General features: G+C 33.7%; 1 protein-coding gene across 3 annotated transcripts; it reads right to left on the minus strand.

The window, feature by feature from the left end:
• Positions 1-51: 51 nt before the first annotated feature.
• On the minus strand, positions 52-18,029 carry LOC136219442 (myosin-6-like). Of its 3 annotated transcripts, XM_066006852.1 has the most exons (39): positions 17,580-18,029; positions 16,814-16,942; positions 16,368-16,511; positions 15,973-16,118; positions 15,728-15,887; positions 15,505-15,563; positions 15,245-15,404; positions 14,520-14,669; positions 14,314-14,450; positions 14,074-14,220; positions 13,808-13,909; positions 13,003-13,060; positions 12,805-12,906; positions 11,630-11,667; positions 11,365-11,491; positions 11,097-11,261; positions 10,880-11,011; positions 10,672-10,781; positions 10,470-10,530; positions 9,833-10,010; positions 9,413-9,618; positions 8,273-8,392; positions 7,952-8,050; positions 7,311-7,550; positions 7,007-7,146; positions 6,777-6,888; positions 6,641-6,661; positions 6,463-6,546; positions 6,207-6,377; positions 5,927-6,058; positions 5,609-5,794; positions 4,809-4,916; positions 4,648-4,718; positions 4,459-4,558; positions 3,973-4,029; positions 2,868-2,924; positions 2,524-2,604; positions 657-730; positions 52-580 (listed from the first exon to the last, which is right to left on the minus strand). In XM_066006852.1, the coding sequence occupies exons 1-39, from the start codon at positions 17,580-17,582 to the stop codon at positions 466-468; spliced, it is 4,482 nt and encodes a 1,493-aa protein (XP_065862924.1). In that variant the 5' UTR covers positions 17,583-18,029; the 3' UTR covers positions 52-465. The 3 variants fall into 3 exon arrangements, with proteins under 3 accessions (XP_065862924.1, XP_065862925.1, XP_065862926.1); XM_066006853.1 differs by lacking the exon at positions 6,641-6,661; XM_066006854.1 differs by lacking the exons at positions 15,245-15,404; positions 15,505-15,563; positions 15,728-15,887; ... (2 more) ...; positions 16,814-16,942; positions 17,580-18,029 and adding an exon at positions 14,816-14,959.
• Positions 18,030-20,911: the final 2,882 nt, after the last annotated feature.

The following is a 20,911-nucleotide window of genomic DNA, read 5'->3' on the forward strand; positions in this document are numbered from 1 at the left end:
TGATATACAAGCAAATTGTGTATGAATTGATAATGGTACGTAGAACAGAACGTTAATACCAAAATAATTTAACTATAAATATTATGGCCTGTTTCATAACTTTATACAACATAAAAAAAAATTAGGGAGGCTGAACAGTCTCTAAGGCCAGCTTCCCAACATTACTACATGGAATAAATTTTCTTCCCTTTCCTAAATTCCTAAATAAAATGCTGCACCAGCTGACCTTCAAAAATAAGATGCTAAAAGAAACAAAATTGTGGAGCCCCATCACCTATAAAAAACCAGCCTAGTGATATTTTTTACAGCTCTAATTTAAAAGAATGATATTACAATTGGGGCAACGAATTTTAGAATGATGTGGAAGAAGGCAGAAAAAATTAGTTGGATTTACTGTATGGCTTTCACTTGAATTTGCAGAACTGCTGAATATTGACAAAACGTTTAAGTGCATAAAAACCACACTTATTCCTGTAAAAATTGGAAGTCTGGATTGTCAAGAAGTTCTTCAGGAGGTTTTACATTTGAAAAATCCTTCTCTTGGATAGATAAAGAAACATCATCTACTGTGAAAGGAATCCTGCATCCAAATTCTTAATGTTAATTACTAGGAGTTTCAGGCATAAGTTTTTTTTCATTTCGCATTCGTTTCTCACCTGGAATCATCCTCCAACAAAAAGGTGTTAGCATTAGCTTCCTTGTCTGTCTCAGCTTTCATGCAGGCAATGACCTGCAAGAGAGGGAAAAAAAACAAGGAAGAACATGAAGTGCAACAGCAAATATTACAAGAGATGTAAATTAGTTACTTGAGACTCCTATCTAAAGGACACGAGTCCAAATTTTCCCCTAAAGTTTTTTGGGAAGTGTAAATACCCCTAACATAAGAAATGGTAAAATTTTGGACTAAACATTTCTAACTTGGAGCGATTTGGTCCGGATAATGGTACATGAAATAATTCAAGGACCAAGTAACAAAACTGATAAAAAAAAAAAAAACTCTTACCTGAAGCCAAAGGCTGAGGCAGGGGCGCGAGAGGCCGACGCACCCCCAGCCATTAGGAAACACTAGGGTTGCAAATAGGGCGGTAATAATCCTTCTCCAGTGGGGATTCGCTCCAACATGGACAGGTAATACCATTTATTTTCCCCATGGGTTGGAGCGTAGAGAAAAACATTCCCAAGAGGCAAGGTCGGGATGGGAAAGAGGATCTCTTCCTCCATCCCACAGGGATCCTCATCCTCGTGTAGTTCATACGAATTTTTAGATTTTCTTTTATTTAGATAACTTTTTATTTTTATATTTGGTATATTGAATTATGATTGATGTAATTTTTTTTTGGTATCAAGTATACTAATGTTTTATAGATTATATTTGACTAATTGTATTATATGGTAAAATTTTAAAATTCACTAAAGAAAATGTTATTTAAAATTTGACAAAAGGGAAAGGGGAACTATATTTTCTCTGTTTTATAAATGGAGATGGGACGGGGATTCCCCATCGGAACAGGCACGGGGAAGCGGTCTCCATCCCAACCCTGCCCCATTTGCAACACTAGGAACCACTCCTTATAGGGGTTGTTAAGGAGTAGTTCTGCCCCTACTCATCCCTCCATCTGTAGGGTGCTGATTGCAACCCTAGCAGATGAGGACTGTCCATCTTCTTTTTCGCCCCAATCCCAGTGCATAGGGGCAAAAAAAAAAAAAAAAAACAGATAAGCTCAACCCAGGGCTGGGTATATCTTTTGCACTTCAACAAGTCAAAGGCTGACTCCGACACTTCATGGACGCAAAATTGCTCCACCTTAGAAACATTAATAAGGAGAAAATTTTACCATTTCTTCTATTAGGAGTAGAGATGGCAAAAGTACATACGACCCGATTACACGATGCAAAATCAGCACCCAGTTTTAGTGTTCGGGTTTAGCTCAGTAGGTAATGTGCCATTTTTGGGTTGACATGAAATGGACACGCAAATTTTTGGATTGTGTTAGGGTTATATGCTAACCCAAAAACGACACTAAATGACACGAATATTTAAAATTATTGTATATTCTCTCGTGTTTTTATATCACTTTATTAATAAAGATGATAAAATTATAATTATTACTTGCAAATATGATTCGAACATCCTAAGTTGTTGTAAACACATTGCATGACCTCCTAACATGATATTAGTGGGCTTTCCTATGATTACTGTTAACATACTAATCTAAATATGACATACAGTATTTAAGAATAATACTATATCTTCTTATATTTTTAAAAGTTTGATATATATGCATAACAAAGTTACATGTAACCCGAAAACACGACACGAAATTGACACTAACCCGAATAGGTTAACATGATTGTGACACGAAAGTTTTTGGGTAGAGTTTGGGTTTACTCTTTTTAAACACAAACCCGAAAATGACATGAAACGAACACAATAATTTCCAGTTTAAGAGTATATATGTTCCCAAAAACGTTAGGGGAAAATTTAGATTTTTTCCCTTCTAAAATAAGTCTAATTAATCTTACGTCTGGCGAAACAGTTTGAGTGTTGTAGTTGTCATCCTTGTATAGCGTGCATACCCGGTAAAGCTGTTGAAGATTAAGAACCTAAAACAGCAACAACTGATGAGAGAAACAGTGATAATGTGAAAGAAATTAGCATGTTTGCCAAGTATTACATATAATTGAAACTACAGTTTGTTCTATCTTTTTCATCTATCCTTTTTTCTTGGAAAATGCTTCATTCTTCACATATTGCCTAATTTACACATGCCTCCAGTGAGGTTCTCCAAAAAATATTCTTAATAATATTTCTGTTAATTTTACAATTCAATAAAAAAAAAATTGTTTCTAACAAGGGGAAGACTTACAGGGCAGAGGTCATTAACGATATCATCATATGATATTCTTTCCTTCTGGTGTATAACCTGAAAGAAAAGTGTAAAGTTATTTGAGAAAATCATAAAATACATACTTGAGCCAAACATGGGATGGGAACAAATGCTAAGTGTTCAGGTAGAACTGTTAAAGCAGCTAATTTAAACAGAAGAAATAGTCCATGTCAATAATATCCAGCACCTTTATGCTTTATTAACCCATAACAAGATTCAATCAAGAAACCTATTCAGTACTCTCAAATTATATTTCAGCAACTTCACTCCAAAAAACAAGCATGATTTAAGAATCTAATGCTACTGCCCCAGAGCAAATTCCAAACAAAGTCCAACGCGGCTAGCATGAAAAGGAAAATGTTGTATATTGATGAGCATGACTTGTAGGGATAATGACAACAACAGTGTCAAGTATATAGACAGAATAAGTACTTTTAAAACTTAATAAAGCGATGGCCCAAACTAATTAAAGTTTTTTACAGTAACATGCTTTGAAGGACTTCATTCTCCATGACATTGCTAGCATTTGAAATTTATTCTTCCTAGTTATACCTTCTATTCGTTTACTTGTATATTTCACATCTCCTACTCAAATGAAATCACTCTTCCATGTCAGTGAATTTGAGAATAGGTAGAACATCATTCTGAACCAAGCTTCCCTTAATTCTCTCTCACTTTTGCTTCATTGCTGCTACCTCAACCTTCTATCACGTGCTTTCATTCTTTATTCTGTTAATTTTTATACAGCATTCTTGGTATTCCCACTTCAACTACAATTAATTAACTTGAAGCTATATATTAAGTCATAATATATATATATATATATATATATATATATATATATATATATATACATACTTGTCCTTCAATTCCAAATCATTATAAAGTAAATTAAACAAACACCTAGAGAAAGATATCCAATTCATATATGAAGATGTTCTGCAATATACACAACTGCAAGTAAGCAATAAAGAGTTACTCCAGTTGGACCTTGTTAGATGATGTAACAAAATATATAGTATGTATTACTCAAGTACAAGAGTTGATCTAATTGGATTAGTCCAGTAAGGAAAGGTGCACATACCAAGAATCCCACAGCCTGCCTTGTATGTTTAAGTTCATCCCATGAAGAGCCCACATACTGCAACAAAGGAAAGGTTAAAGACAGCAATACAATAAAACCTTGAGAAAAAACTCTTAGACCATCAAGACTATCTTGTCCAGTGCACCCATCTAAACCTTTTTCTCCTTTCAATTGTATGATAACAATGCAACCTAGGAAAAACTCAATATTGCATATATAGTAGATTAGATATCGAAAAATTGGTGGCAATTTTTTTACCTAGGCCATTTTAGGACTCTAGAGAACTCAAAACTGAATAATATATATCAATTATCAAGTTTATCCCAAAATGACACAAGCAAAAAATCTGCCTTACCATCTAATTGGCACTGTACTTCTTCAGAAGAAACTTTTTTTTTTGCTTATTACTTAGCGTTCTTAAATTGTTTATAGGGAAATTACTGTGCTGAATTCAACTTTTTCTAGGAGAAAACTCAGAAAAGGTACCTCTTCCTTATCTGGGCTACACCACAGTTCAAATTCTCCCAAGCCAGCCTTCACATATTCTCCATTTCTGAACGAACAGCACTCTCGACGAAGAATAAGACTTGAATGGCATAGAGCAAATAAACTCACGTAAACAGGGTGGTCCAGAAGATTATGTACAAATTATTGCTAGTTAGAACAGCAACTAACCTATTAAACAGCTGCATATTGATGTTTGAAAAAGTTTGGACAAAGATCTTTTGAACAAGAAATGGAGGTACCTAAAAGAAACCAATCACAAATCATATAGCGCAAATGAAGATGAAGAATCAACTCCAAAAAAGTCACTAAAAGAAGGAAAAAGCCCTTACATAATTTTTGTTCAATGTATTTAGAAATCCATCCAGGCTCTCAATAATGCTGTTCCAGTTATTAGCTGGAGATGCCTTTGAAGTATTGCCCATTGAAGCCTTGGATCCCTGAGCCATTGAAGAACAATTGGTGGTGTTAGAAAATGGTAGTTTTAGAAGACAGTTGCCTTATTCATGAACATGGCCTATCACATAAATTATAAATGCCATAAAGAATGACATTATGCCAGTTTCCAATTAATCTTCTATCCTACTAGCACCTATTTTTTCATTATGTGGTCAAGCAACAGAAACATTCCATTAATTTTGAAAAATTACGAGTCCAAATATCTTAGAAATACCCATCCAGCATATCTACTAAGCAGCAATAGTTGTCAATGAAGATTAGTCTTCAAATACTCTGTATGCTAAAGACATAACATCTATACAGGAATACTAAGTCCTACAGAAGACATTCTAGGAGATATTGAACAAAAAGATGAGATGTTGAGGCACAAATTCTGATCCACAGAATCACAATCATGGCATGCAAAGTTGGAACTGACAAAAATCTTTTTTCTTATCTAAAAGAAGACAATAATAGTGACAAAAAAAGAATAATACAACATATAAGAAATATGAAACAAGTCCTGCTTTCATCCAGAAAATAGCAAATTAACTTTCTATTGATCCTATAATAAAAAAAATTAGCGTTAGCTGATTATCAGAAAATGTTTTTTGTCTATGAGTTCCAGAACACAACAGGAAAACACAAAATAAATTTGCAGAAGGATTGATTAATGAAGAAAAAATCAGTTTACCTGGATACAGGAAGTAAGCAGTGGTCCTAATTCTTTCTTAAAATTGTCTCGAAGAATTCCATACATGGTTTCCATATATGCCGTAAGTTGTTGCTGAAATAACAAAGCTGGATATTTTGCATCGACCATATATACCATGTCTTTGCCAACTTTAAGGTTTGCAGAAGAAGCAGATGTACGGAAACTCTGAGAAAATCATCATGCCACATTAGTTCTTTGAATAAGACAGACTTCAAAATAGATTTTTCACATATATCTGTCTGAAATAGAATAAATCATTGTAGTTTAAGAGTATTGAAGATAAGTTCAAAGCATTACTTGAGTCATCCTGCCAAAAAATGTAGTTGGAGGAGGTGGACTTTGAGTTCCTTTTATAGTCCGTTGAAATAAGCATAACAACATGGATGTATTAGTTAGCCAATATGCCATGTGATCGTTGCTGTCCTGATTCTGCAAAAACATTGCATTCACATCAAGCATGTCCGATGTTATTTCACACAAGGAAATATACTTTTATTCTTTCTTCGGTTCACCCTCTTATGTGTTTAGAGAAAGAGGACTGTATTCAAAGCTGATTAACTCATAAAAAATCAAGTACCTCCATTGCTGAACCAAACATCTGAATAAGACGATCAAATATACTTGTTTTTTCTGCTTCAAATGATCTCCAGTTGACAAGGCATCTATATATAGTAATCGCTGCAACAGGCTTTCCCCGACTAAAACCAATATTTTGCTCAACGCATTTAATTAGAGTGTCCATACTCTCCTACACCACAAATAAGATATAACATCAAAACAAAACATTTAAAAACCTGTATTTTAGAAGCAATTGTTAACCCCCAAGCACATACATGTAATCGCTCAATCTGAGATCTTCTCAGTTTTTTGTAAGAGTCGTTACCAAGCTTTTTTACTGGTGAACAAACTGGTGGATCCTGTAGAAAATAAGACCACTCAAAATTATGCAACCACACATGCAGATTGCCAAATATAATCATACAGAATATAGTGCTTTATGTTATTACTTACAATATGACCATTTTCAAGAGGCTGCAAGAGTTGAGAAGAAAATAAATAGGTTATTGAATGTCAAACACACCCAACATTCCCAAGCAAACTAAATACATAAACAAAAAAACTTCCCAAAAAGATTATGCACTTTAACCTGAGTTGTGCTTGCTGCCTGAGTTGTGCTTGCGGCCTGAGTTGTGCTTGCTGCTTTCTGCTTTGGAGCTTCCTTGTTAATAGCTTCCGCATTAGAAAGTTTTTCTTCAAGCCTGAGGTAAAACATGTACAGCAAGTAAACTACAGTCACAAAGAAATCCATTAATCTTACTTCCATATTGCCTCGAAGGTTAATATGTATATATTTAACTCAAACAATCAGTATAGAACCTCTGCATGGAAGTTTTCAACTCTGTTATCTTTGTCTCTGCATCCAAAGCTTGCTTCAACCGTTCTTCACTCAGTTTATTGGTTTCTTCATATTTCCTCTCTGTTTCATCAATTTTTTTTTCCAGTGAACTTACCATATCCTGTAAGAATTTATGCAAAGGCATTTTTTAGAAAAGTTAAATTTTCCAAGTTGAATATTTTATTCTTTTTATTTTTCTCGAAACAATCATTCTTGTGGTTGAAGAAATTGTCTATCAGCGTTCAGAGTGAAATGTCCATTTAAAAGCAAGATTGTGAAGCTTACCTTTAGTTTTTCATTTTCCGCTGTAAGTTCCTGAGCTGCTTGCTTTGCAGCCTCTCGTTCCTTCATAAGCAGGTCTGTTTGCTTTGCAGCCTCTCGTTCCTTCATAAGCAGGTCTGCTTGCTTTGCAGCATCTCGTTCCTTCATAAGCAGGTCTTTAGTTTCTTGGAATTCAATCTCTACTTTTTGCAAAGCAGAGTTTAGTTTTGCATTTTCCTGTTTTTTTGCTTCCTCAAGGTCAGCCTGCATTGACATATGGCTCAACTATAAAGTAAAGCAAAATAATATTCGAGAACCTATAATGGAAAGTGCCAGTATCAAATCATAGTTAAGTCATTGCCAAACCATTAGTGAGAAATAACATCACATGTCTCACCCACTTGAAAAGGTATAGTACTCAGAAAATGAGCACAAGTGCCTAAAGCATTCCTCTAACCCTCCCAATAAAAATGAATTTCTCCAAGTCATTGCATGAAAAAAATGAATACTTCCATCACATATCTTTATGACAAAAATTAAACATACCAGAAAGTCATTATAGAGTACTAACTTTTTGTTTGGTATTAAAACAGTAGGAACATTTAAGTATACTTCCATTGATTTATGAAGAAATGTCAGATATTAAAAAAAAAAAAAAACTCTACCCTCATTCTTTTCTCCAGTTGAAGCCGCCAGGTAAGTTCTTCAACTTCCTTCTCCAACTTACTCTTGGCCTCTTGAAGAGCACCAGTGTCCTTAGCAGCCTGCATATATATGGAAAAGATCAGAAAAATATTGACATTTAAACTAATAATAAAGAAAATCTCTAAGAACTATAAAAACAAATTTAAGAAGAATAGGATTTCAAGCTATGGAACTTCAAAGGAGCATAAGCTTAAATTTTACTGAACAAGAGCTAGGATAAGTTCACAAAACAGGAACACAAGCTGAAAGAGAAACCAGAAAAAAGAGGACGAGCAGGTCACCTGTTTCAATAGCCTTAGTTCTCTACGTGCGACTCTTACCCTCCAGGCACATTGTGTGACGATTGCTGCTTTCTTTAATCTTGAATAATGAAGGGAAGCTAAATATTTTCGGCATTCACTCTGTCAAGTTCAAGAAATTCAACAAAATCAGAAGCACAACCCACATATAGAAATAGGTAGTCGAATAAAAGAATGAAGTGGAACAGAATAATCAGACACAAAGCAAGTATCTGAAGATGAGACATTTTATCCCACAAAGGACCACTCAACATTTAATTGCTTTCTGCAATCCAAGAGAAATGTGCATTATGATCCTAGATATTCAGGTATATGGTGGTGAAATTTCTTGTTTACATCACATAATCAATGGAATTATGCGTTGGTTTAAACAACTTCGATTGAAGTTTTCTCCAAGAAATTAATGGTTCAAGGCTTTTTATAAATAATTTAAGGTCAACTATTTTCCTTGTCATTTATTTTTTTTTTTTTTATAGAAGGTGAAGAAAATAGATAGCTGCTTCTAGCTAGAAATTAATTTGTTGCCAGAGAACACCAGAAAACAAACTTGCAGTGATCATCAATCTATTTATAAAGGCCTAATATATCCACAGCCCCCTCAAGTTGTCCAAAAACTGCAACTGACCCCTGAACTTTAAAATGTTACAACTAACCCCCTTAACTTGCTTATTTGGAACAAATAACCCCTCAAATATGTTAATATTTGTGATTTTTTGGGAGTTTTTTTTGCCCTTTTGTTAATGTATTAGTATATTAGTTAGATGTAGCAACCGATATTTTGGACATCTTTATTTCTGATGTAATATTATGTTGAATGTTTTTAAAGGTTATTTGATGCAAATAAGCAACTTGAGGATTCTTTGTTCCAAATAAGCAACTGGAGGGTTATTTATCCCAAATAATCAAGTTGAGGGGGTTAGTTATAACGTTTTGGAGTTCAGGGTCAGTTGCAGTTTTTAGACAACTTGGAGGGGCTCGGAATGTATTAGGCCATTTATAAATGAAGCTTAACAAAATTAACAACCTCACAATTGCGTTGTGGTAAAAAAAGAAAATAACTGAAAGCATAATCTAAGAAAAAATTTATAATTTTAGTTCCAATATTGAACATTTGAACTCTACCTGGATAATAGTTGCAGCTTTTGTCCGCCTTCTATGTCGATACCCATTACGAGCAGCCAATCCACGCATTCCTGTCTGGACAGAAACAGCTGAAGAACGCAACATGTTGTAAGCTTTCCTTGCAATATACCTTCTAGAATATTTCTGGATTTTCATGCTAGCAGCTTCTCTTCTCAGACACTCAAACTGATGGCATGCCATTTGGCCTAAAAAGGGCACACATAAGGTGAGTTTATGTAAGTCATTTACATAATATGAGTTGTCAATGAAATTATCTTATGCATAATACATTCATTATGTTTAGATGCATATATCCAAAACTAAGGAATGATGGAAAGCCAATTTAGTAGATCTTAGTTTTTTTTCTTCCCTTCCCTATTTTTTCTGCTTTAAAAAAATAATAAAATAAAATAAAGATACCTCTACAAATAGTCTGAAGAGAAATGGCAGATTGCCGCAACAAGATGAAGTTTTTGCGACAAAAATGTGCGCGGAATTTCCTTTGAATGATGCTGGCTGATTCTCCTAAGACTTTTTTTCGACAAGCGTCTAGGTCTGCCATTTGACCAGCTCTGAGAAAGACTTTGGTTTTGCCAACCTGAAACAGGAATTGATCAGTTAGTTCAAATTGCCATAACTAGTTTTAAATAACAAGTTGAAGCTGAAGGATATTAGATCTTGAAGGTAGCATTTAGGCAAGAAAGATTTTGTACAAATGTAAGCATGCTTAGGCTGCTAAGGCTACTATGGTAGCTAGATGGCAGCTAGTGGGGCTGCTATGTTTCCTTTCTTCCTATTTACATGGTATTCTACAGATTTCAAAACCCAAGTTCATGCAACAGAACAAGAGAAAAGTAAAAATTAATCATATTATGTAGTCTCTTAGATTACAATTTACATGGTATCCCATGTATTTCCTTTCTTCCTATTTACATGATTCTACAGATTTCAAAACCCAAGTTCATGCAACAGAACAAGAGAAAAGTAAAAACGGTCATACATGAAAAATAGATGAAGTACAATGCTGTGATGTATGGCTTTATTTTATTTGCAATACCTGATAACCTTGAAGATTTGCTCTCTCTAGAAGCTTCTTGCAAGCTGTAGGCCCATCAAAGCTATCAATACATAGAGGAATCGAAAAGTTAAAGGCAACCAAATATAAAAGCAAATGCAATTTAAATGAAAGAATCCCAAAAATATATTGAAGAATATATTACAAGTATAGTGAAAATGAGAACCCTATTAAACGAAAGTACCTGCCCTTCAAAACTTCCGGTCCAAGGATGCCAAAACGACTAACAAATTCATCAAACATCTTCCTGGAGGGATATCCTGCGCAACTAATCCTGATTGCCTCCATGACTCCCTGGAATTCAATGTATACAAAATCAATTGCAATCTTGGGGGCAGAAGTACCAAACTGAAAATCAAGAAACACGAAATGGAAATAACCAAAAATGTTACCCCACAACGTAGTTGCTGCGAAACATTGCTGTTCTCAAATATGCCTGGCTTTAAAGCATTGTTCGGCTTTATGCAGCGAATGTAGTGTGGCTCAGTGGTACTAAGTGTTTCAAGCAAAGCTTGCAGTTGTAGCTGTTTGGAGTACAGTGATTAACACTTGAGTAATTTAAAAAGCTAATTTTATGCGACAAGCTTATGCACAGCTGGATTACCAGACCTTAAACATGGAACCTATTGATGAGAACTTTGATGATTTTGCATCAGGTAATGGTGGGAACAAGCCTGAAACAAACGAGCATGTGGAGTGGCTAAGAAGAGCTTGGTGCTCTGCAACAACATAATCTTTGTTCTTATCCAGAAAGTGATCAGTTTGGTAGGTCACCTACAGTTAAAAGAAAAAACAGCACATAATGAGTATAAGGCTGTAAATACCTTTATCAGCATGTCTAACATCCTCATGTGAACCAAAATCACTACATACTCACATCACCAGCATAATGACAAATTGTGAAGTCACTACGAGCCAATTTAGGCTTGCTGAAGCGCTTATGATCTTTAAAAGTTTGATAAAGCTTTCCTGCAAATGTCTCATTTGTTGATCTTGGAAACATGCTACAAGAATAAACAAGTGATACTAAGCAAGCATACCACAGGAAGAAGAAAAATAGTTCATATTAAACACTATGGTATCTTCTCTTCCTCTTCTTTCTTTTCTTTTCTTTTCTTTTCTTTTTTAATTTTTTTACATACCAAGCCTCATCAAGAAGAGCAATGATGCCACCCGGTTTCTGAAAAAGTAATAATAAAAATTAGAATGATTAGACATGAAAAAATATCAAACAACTTTTCATTCATCAAAGCAAGTCTCTTGTTGGTGTGGCTTGAAGGAAAATAATTTATATAGATATATATAAAAGCATGCAAATTATGAGCAAACAAAAAATAGCATCATCTACAACAAGTATTGCCCAAATATAAATAGAAATCATGATAATACAAGTGAGGACTGTACTCTTGCAAGAAAACTAAATTTGATTAATCTTGCCTCAACTTCTTTTTCGTTTTCTTTTAACCATAAGGTTATTTTGCTCTTCTAATAAAGAAAATAGTATCAATTGCCACAATCATTGCCCAAATCAAATAGATATCATGAGAACACAAGTGAAAACTTTACTCTTGCAAGGGAACAAATTTGATCGTTCTTGCCTCTCAACTTCCTTTAATCAGGTTGTGCATTCATATATTGCAAAAGAAATTATTCATCTCAACAGTGGTAAACTAAAGAAATTCCATTGGGCATCAACTCACTGCTGTGAAAAGAAATGAAAATTTGGATAAAGTAACAACATCACCAAACATATTTCAAGATACCAATACCAGAATGGTGTTAATGAGACTTTGCACAGTGGAAGAAAAATGATTCCTTACATGCCACCACAAAAAGGTTTCCAAGCACTTTCAATTAAAGGAATCAGTTGTACTTGTTATAAAATTAGAGAGAAAACTAAAAGAGTACAATTTGTATGAACCATTCATAGAAGTCATCTCAGAAAAATTGTAGAACAGATGAATGATATTTTTATAATTAGTAGTAGAAGTAGATATATCACATAGACATTGAAGCAGAGTGGAAAATTTCTTCATCTCCAGCATTAGATTTGGAAAAAAGGAAATATATATTTATAGAGAGAGAGAGAGATAAGATGGTGATAATTAGTTAAAACAAAAAGCAAATTGATTCAACAGCATACGCTTTCACATGAAAAGTAAGAAATAAAAAAATGAAAACAAGGTTTATTACACACTCAATTAAACCAAATTAGTGCTGTTATAACGATTGGAACATTACAGCAAAGATGAGACTAAAAGAACTACATAATTTCTATTTTTGACACTGGATCACTAGATAGGAAATAAGACCATACCTTTTCAATGAGATCAAGAACATCCTGATTGTCAATGAATTCTATGTAACTCCAGTCAATTTCTTCTTTTGTATATTCTTCTTGCTCCATCTTGAAGACATGCTGGCAAACATGATTATAAATATATAAATAAACACAAGGCATTTTGGGGTTCCAAGAAATGCTAGAAATGAGAACCATGTAAATCATTTGCAAAACCTGGTTGAAATGTTGTTGCAGCTTTTCATTCGTCAAATTGATGCAGAATTGCTCAAAACTGAACAGAACAAATAATATTGTAAAACTAGATATGAACATTGGCAAGTGCAAAGTTGATAGCGTAAAAACCTTAATGCTTATAATAAATTGGAAATAATGTATTCGCACATAGGAAAGTACTTTTAATTACAAAATTTTCATGATGCTAAGATTTGCTAGTGAGACAGATTTCGTCTTCAGCTTATCTATTTAACTCAGTTCCAATTCCTGTAAGCCACGTAGCACATCACTATTTTTCTGCTTCCAAATAGTAGATTTCATTCGATTGCCCTTTAATATTTGAACTTAAATCTGTTCCTTATAGTTTTCAGCTTGCAGTTTTCGCCATATGTATTGTTTTGCTTAGTAACTCAACATTTTCAAAAATCTTGACCATTGTTAAGAGTTACTAATATTTTTGCTATCTTAGCTTTACAAAAATATTTATCTGTACTCCTAAATTCAACTGAGTATGAAAATTCCCCCATAAAAGTTTATTATGTTGGACTCGTATTAGTATGGTGCTTGTAAAGCTTGCTTAGGATCATATAGGATCCAAATTGACCTCGGCCCTCACGATATGGCAAGTGTTTCAGACCCAGGTCATGATCCCATACCAAATTCCAGTAAACGAGGAAAAGGAACCATTACAACCAATTGTTAATGACAAAGCTACCAATATCTAGATATCCAGCCATTTCATGCAGTCTCTGCAAGGTACTTAACTACCATTAATGATGAAAACAAAAGCATACCGGTTAAGCACCTGTTTGTCTTGAAACTTTCGAATCCATATATATCCAGAACCCCAATTAAGAATTTAGAATGGGCATCTTGACCAATAGAGCCATTGATCTTGTTCACAAGCCTGAAGCATTTCGATTCAAGAGTTAAAAGAAATATAACACACACACACACACATTATATAGATATATTATATATATATATATATATATATATATATATAATAGACTCAATGCTTCCACCAAGAGTACTCCTTAGAAATGAAATGTGAACTAAATTATACCATACCAATCAAATAATCTCGAATAGACAATTTTGGCTAAAGCATCCCTGTTGATAGCAGCAGCAGGTGGATCAAGTGATTTTGTAATGCTCTCATCACGAGTCACAATCACACGTTTGCATAAGGAATCTTCAAGAGACTTTGCATCGCACCTAAATGAAACTAGCGGATTATAGAAATGCTTTAAATAATTTAGGCATCAAAGAGTAAATTCCCACGAATAGATTAAATTAATGATTGGTTACATGAAAAGATCAGCTGCTGTTGTGAGATGGAAACGAGATTTATCATCCTTCGGTTCTGAAGAATCTGCTTCATCTCCCTTTTTAAACTCAATGTTTCCCAGATGTAATATTGCAGCTACAACTCGAAATATTGCATTCTGAAATGGAAACTTTAGAACCTAATTTCATATTGAATATCCATATTACAGAATCTGCAAATAAAGTACCTGCTCATCAGAATTTATTCCGACAACCTCCATAGCCTGTCTAGTGGCAAGATACTCATCAGATTCATCCAATCCCTCCAGCTCAAAGCAGTTTGATTGATTGAGATAATGAAATGTTTTAGGGTTCTCCAATTTGTACTTCTTGATCTCCTGTTTTTACATATTAAGAAATAAATGGATGTAAGATAGCTAAACTATTGACGGACTAAATCATTGAAGCTGGAGTCAGTTGGACTCCAACTCAGCAGGAAATCCTTAAAATACAGATATAAGAAAGAAAAAGACAATATGCTTACAAAGTTAATGACAACAGAGTAAAACATCACAATCCAAGGATTCAGATCTGGGTTTTTTGTAAATCTTGAAAAACAAGCAAGTTTAAATTTGACATAAATCTCCAAACACATATATGACAATCCTTTGTGGCTTTCAAAGAGGAATTATTGAATACTCCACCATTCAAACCTAGTATGGTACAGGCATTCTTTGCAAATCTATTAATTATATCTACTACATCAAAAGTTATACAAGTTGCCTTTGAAATGTCTCTCTTAGCATTATATAAGGTATTATGTGACAGTAATTGTTTGGGTAAAATCTGTCATAAGCAAAAGAAGCCACATATCTGAGTCTGTATTCAAAAGCATCAAATTTCTAAAGATCTTTGCAGCAGAGCCTAGCATCTCGAGCAAGAAAATTGTAGAAGCATGAGAACGTCAATTTACCTCTTGAGGAGCATGGCACAGCATGTAAAAACAATGATAGTTTCTCTCAGGATCAGACACTTGACAAACGCGGGATCGTTCCAGTAAATAAGTCCTAATAGCAGCTCCTGAAATCTTCCCCATCTCATTAAACTGAATCTCCACGAACTTACCAAAACGACTGCAATTGTATCATATTTGATTTAAGGCACAAAAGAATACTGAATGCTTAACTATAATATTAAAAACTTGTATATTTTGATTAAGGATAAGAATGTGACCTTGAATTATTATTCCTGACAGTCTTGGCATTACCAAATGCTTCCAAAACAGGATTAGACTGTCAAACCAAGGAAAAGAAAATGAAAATGTAAATAATGCAATTAGTTTATTAGATAACAAAGCTCATTTCAGGGGGAAAAAAAGAGAGGGAGAGAATTGCAGCTCCTCCTGCAACCAGATGCAACTTATGGGACCAGTGGGAAACTAAGAAGAACATGCTACCTCTAAAACTTTCTGCTCCACAGACCTTCCTCCGTCTACAGCTTTTGCTCCTCCCATATAGGCCAAATAACGCATAAGCATCTTTGTGCTCTCTGTTTTACCAGCTCCACTTTCCCCGCTAACCAAAATTGACTGGCTTATTCCCTCATTGATCATCTGTCTGCAAGTTTACAACTTCTATACTTTGTAAGAGAACATTATCCAGAGAAGCATTCAGTAATTGAAGCAGACAGTACAACATTCACCTATAAGCCAAATCTGCAACAGCAAATGGATGTGGGTTCATGTCACCCATGGCTGCCCCATTATACTGTGACATCATTTGGCCATCATATAAATGAGGAAGCCTTCGGAAAGGGTTCACCGCAATCAATATTCCTCCCGTGTAAGTCTGGAATCACCATCGAAGATTTTAGTTTTGCATACCAAATAAGTATGTACCTCAGAAAAGATTTTGATATCTATGGTATATAGAAATAAATATAGAAAACTGGCATTGCTAAAATGGGATGAAGCAAATATCAGAACAAAAAGATTCTGCAATAAGACATAAGTCAAAATCGCAAAAGAATTATGAGAATAAAACATGTACTAACTTTACATATATTTAATCTATATGGTTTCCACAAGCTTAACTTACATATATTTCATTTATATCGAATCTACATTTAAGATTGTACAGAACCCCTGGCTCATGCAAATAGGCCAGCCTTGTCATATCATCCACACCACATGGTGGAAATTCAGGATCCTTTGCATGAATGTTAGGAGCTTTAGCGACTACCTACAGCAGAAAAAACACAACCAGAATAGAAAAGTTAATCCTGATCGATCAATAAATGCACCCAGCAGTAAGCACAACAAATATGGACCAACATGAATTCGAAAACATAGAGGGGAGAATGAGAATGTACATGGTTGCATGCACATGTCTACAAGTGTAGCACGCGCATGCACCACACGATCTCCTTTTTATGGGCAATGAGCTGGGCAATGTTTGTCTTCTTCAATTTACGATAGAATCTCATACTAAATTGGAATCCTTATGTAATAAAGCTTTAAAAAGAGTTGAAGAAAAGAGCTTACTTTCTTTCCAGATGTACAGTTTACTTTTATCTCTTCACCATTAGCTTCCACTACTTCTCCATCTATCCATTCTACCTCAGGATCCTGCACCCAAACTATAGATCCAACTGACAGCCTTATTGGAGCAACCTGCAAAGCCAACCGAAGAAATTAGGGCAAAATATTATATAAGACATTGCAAAAACAATAAATAATAAAATTTAAGGAGGAAAATTTGTATTTATCCGAACACATGTGATATTCATAGCAAAATCTGAACCTTGAACATAAACTGGTTCAATGCATAATCATATGACAGAAACCTTACACTTCCCTCAGCAGATTCAAGTGACATGCCCAACATACAAATACAAAGTCATCCGCTGCTAGGCATTACATTAATTAAGGTCATGATACAGCTCAGTTTAACATATTTTTGAACGTACACCAGTTTAGGAGTCCAATAAATTGAACAAATACTAAACTATCCTATATTTTTAGAATGCATAGTTCCTTGTACCATCAAACTTAAAGGCTGCAGGCCTTTTTTAAGAAGAAACTCTAAACTTAACATAAACATAAGAAGAAGAAACTCAAATTCCTTCCTACCTCATTAAAACCAGGAACAAATAGATAATTATGCCGAACCAAAAAATCTCCGAGTTTAACTTCACATGGACACATTAAGCTTAATAATTGAAGAAAAGGAAATTATTCAAAAAGGGAGAATAGCGTACACATGCATCTGGAATTAATAAAAAAAAATTCAAAACAAAAACAATATTACCATTGTTGGCTACAAAAATCGATGAGATTAGATCCGAGGTCAAAAGGCAATAAAGCCTGGATTCGTCCACCAATGAAAATGACAATGTACCATGAATAGACTGTTAAATTCCAACAAATTGCCCTCTCCACAAGATCCGATATCTTCCTTAAAAAAACAAAATGAGAGTTCCGCTCCTCAAACTATACCTCCATCCGCCTAATATTGTTACCTTGAACGACGAAATTCAGCTCGTTGTTTTTCATTTGAAGGTGCATAAGAGAGGTCCCATAAGGGGGAAGCTATTGTCGTAAAAGAAAGGTGACAATGGCGGACCTAAAACCCCTTGGATGAGACCAGAGACCAGAGCCAGGAACCGAAGTCTGCGACTATTTTCTCGCGCCTTCCTCCTCTTTGTTTCAATGGAATTTATTTTCTCGCTCGTATTCTTGCTGCATTCCTTTGGTTTTCATTTCCTGTGGAACACAAAAAAAATACAACGTGAACGTCCCAACTCAACAATCATGTAATTATTTTTCAACATTCCCAGATTTGCCCCTGAGTTATTTTCTGACGTGATATGCCTTGCCAATAAAAATTAAACATGTGTTAAAAAACCTTAAAAGTTTAACCATTTTATTTGTTGCGTCCACCTGTAAAAGCGTCGACTCCGTTGTCCTCCTTCGTCAATTTCTATATTTCTGGAACAATAACAGGCTAAATATAGAATTGAAGGTAGGGGCAAGAGTGTTTATGCATAAATTTGGGCAGGAATTGTAAAAATTGCCCTCTTCGATTGCGAAATCCCAGAACTGAAGATCAAGCCTTATTAAACTTCCATTGCGAAATCCAAGATTGTTAACTGAAGATGAAGCCTTAAAGGTTCATGGAATCATCTGGAGATTGCGAAATCCCCCGTTTTCTTATTTTGGGCCAACTTAAATCAAGAAATCTACCATTTTTCAATTCAATTCTCTATTTTCCCATTTTAATTCCTAATTTTTTTTTCCATAATGAATGTTTTACTGTGACTTTGATCAGCTCCTGATATTTACTATCTCTTAAGGCTTAGTTTAGATAGGGATTAATTAAAGTAAGGTAGGCTAAGATAAGATAAGTGAGGTTTATAAAATAATGTATTTTTTTGGGTTTGGTTTGAAGGTAAAGTAAGGTAAGGGTATATACCAAATTACTCTTATATAAAAGGTACTAAAATAGGTCTGTGTTTTTTGGGGAGTATCAATTTAGGCTTAACATACAAAATAGCATCAATATAGGTTTAACGTTTAAAAAATGGTATCAATTTAAGTCTCGATAACAGATTGGATACGTCATTCCTATTACTCAATTAAGTTCTGATTTCTCCTTCCACCTACAAATGATTGAACCTAATGGAGTAATATCAATAACGTGTCTCGTTCTGTTACTAAGATCTAAATTGGTATTTATTTTAAACATGAATTCTTTACTAGTGACTTAATTACTTTTGAAATTAAGCATCAAGCTTTTCCTAAAAATTAAAAACAAAATAAGGAGTATGAAATTTGTAGAATTTAGTTTATTATTGTTATGTCAAGAAAATCAATGTTCATCTATAGAATTTTAAATATTATTATTATTCCTAAAATCCTCTCACTATAAACTCAATGTTCATCTGTAGAATTTTAAATATTTGTGAACCTCACTTCCCCAATTAGGAACCGATGAAACACAATTTTCTTAAAAAACGGATGAAACAGGAAAAAATGAGGGTAATTTTATGAAAGAAAATACTTAACCATGCTTTACCCCAAAATGCGATGTAAAGAAAATAAGGGAATATTTACCTTCACCTACCTTACTCTTCAATTTACCCTTAAACAAATAAGGTAATCTTAATACACTTACTCTACCTTACTTTAATTAACCCCCATCTAAACAAGCTCTAAAGGAAGAGCCGAATTAGAAAAACGATCTGATTTCTCCAGTGCATTCAGAGGAATTCAGTTGTTGATCTATTTGTAGAATCCATTTTCATAACCCTTAATTCGGTATCCAAATAACAAAAACTAAACAAACAATGAATGAATATATAAGAGCGATGAATCATAAATCAGTACAAGTGATGCGAGCTTTATCTTGCAATAAGCAAGCAAAATGGGACGGCGGCGAGTTAATGCCCAATTCCATAGAAATCGTCAATGAGTATGAGAAGGGATTTGAAACGGTTAATGGTGAAGACAGCAAATAAAATAATTATTTGCTCCATGTTATTTTAAGTTTTTTTAAACACTTGTTCAACATATCACATCATATTCTGACATGGTATGTCCACATAGTATAATTTTTCTAGAAAATGTTTGATTGGACATATCTCGTCTCCATACGATGCAGTTATTTTTTTCCTAATTATGGGAAATTCCAGTTTAAATCTCAATTGCCCTATGATAATAATATCATATCTTGCAGTGAAATTGGAATCAATATTTATTTTGTTTGTTCATATACAAGGTGTGTTTGGAAGACTTGCACGAGGGTCACCTACCCACTTATAGATTTTTTTTTTTTTTTTTTTTGATAAAAACCCACTTATAGATTTTGATGTCAAAGTTATTGAAAAAGTAACATGGTTATCAAAATTGGACCGGTTAAAGAATCCGAAAGGATAAAAAATTAAGGATTAAAGATTAGAGGTTTAATCGGAGTTCAATCGGTATTAAAAAATAATGTGAAAAATGATATTTTATCCATATTATAACTTATAAAAATTATATAAATAAAATTAAAAATATTAAATTTATAAATCCAATAATAAATTAAAAATATAATAAAAATTCAATGTATATAAAGAACAAAAAAAATATAAAATATATATTTTTTAAAACTAAATAATTAGTATTGTTATTAACATAACATGTAAGTATAATAAAATAGTTTTTATACAATTTTTTAGAGTTTTAAATTTTATTAATTATTAATCAAACATTATAAATATTGAATGATAAAATAATTTTCATATAATATTTATAGATATATAAAAAAAATTAATAACAAATGATATTTCAAATAATTACTTTTTATAATAATTATATATATTTATATTGTTGAGATTAAACATATTTTTTTTTGAAATAATACTAAGTTTTATTAACTTAAATCAGATGAAAGAATATTGCTAAGAAATGGTGGTGGACATGCCCACTCATCTCGAACAGACATAGACTTGACCGCTTTTACTAGAGCATGAGCAGCCGAATTCGCTGAACGCTTAATAAAAGAGATAGAGCACATGTCTAAATATCGTAATAAATGAATACATCAGAAATAATGTCAACTAAATACGAATGATCTGCTAAACCTACTTGAATTGCTTT

The sequence above is a fragment of the Euphorbia lathyris genome, chromosome 2 (genome assembly GCF_963576675.1).
Source record: "Euphorbia lathyris chromosome 2, ddEupLath1.1, whole genome shotgun sequence".
Taxonomy (NCBI): domain Eukaryota; kingdom Viridiplantae; phylum Streptophyta; class Magnoliopsida; order Malpighiales; family Euphorbiaceae; genus Euphorbia; species Euphorbia lathyris.

Bases quoted from the DNA above. Each gene is read 5' to 3' on its own strand.
- LOC136219442 (XM_066006852.1), bottom strand. The intron at 15,564-15,727 runs GTAGCATGTTCT...TTGGTTTGACAG, and splicing joins TGGAGCAGAAAGTTTTAGAG to TCTAATCCTGTTTTGGAAGC. The intron at 11,668-12,804 runs GTATGGTCTTAT...TTACTTTTTCAG, and splicing joins TTCTTGATCTCATTGAAAAG to AAACCGGGTGGCATCATTGC.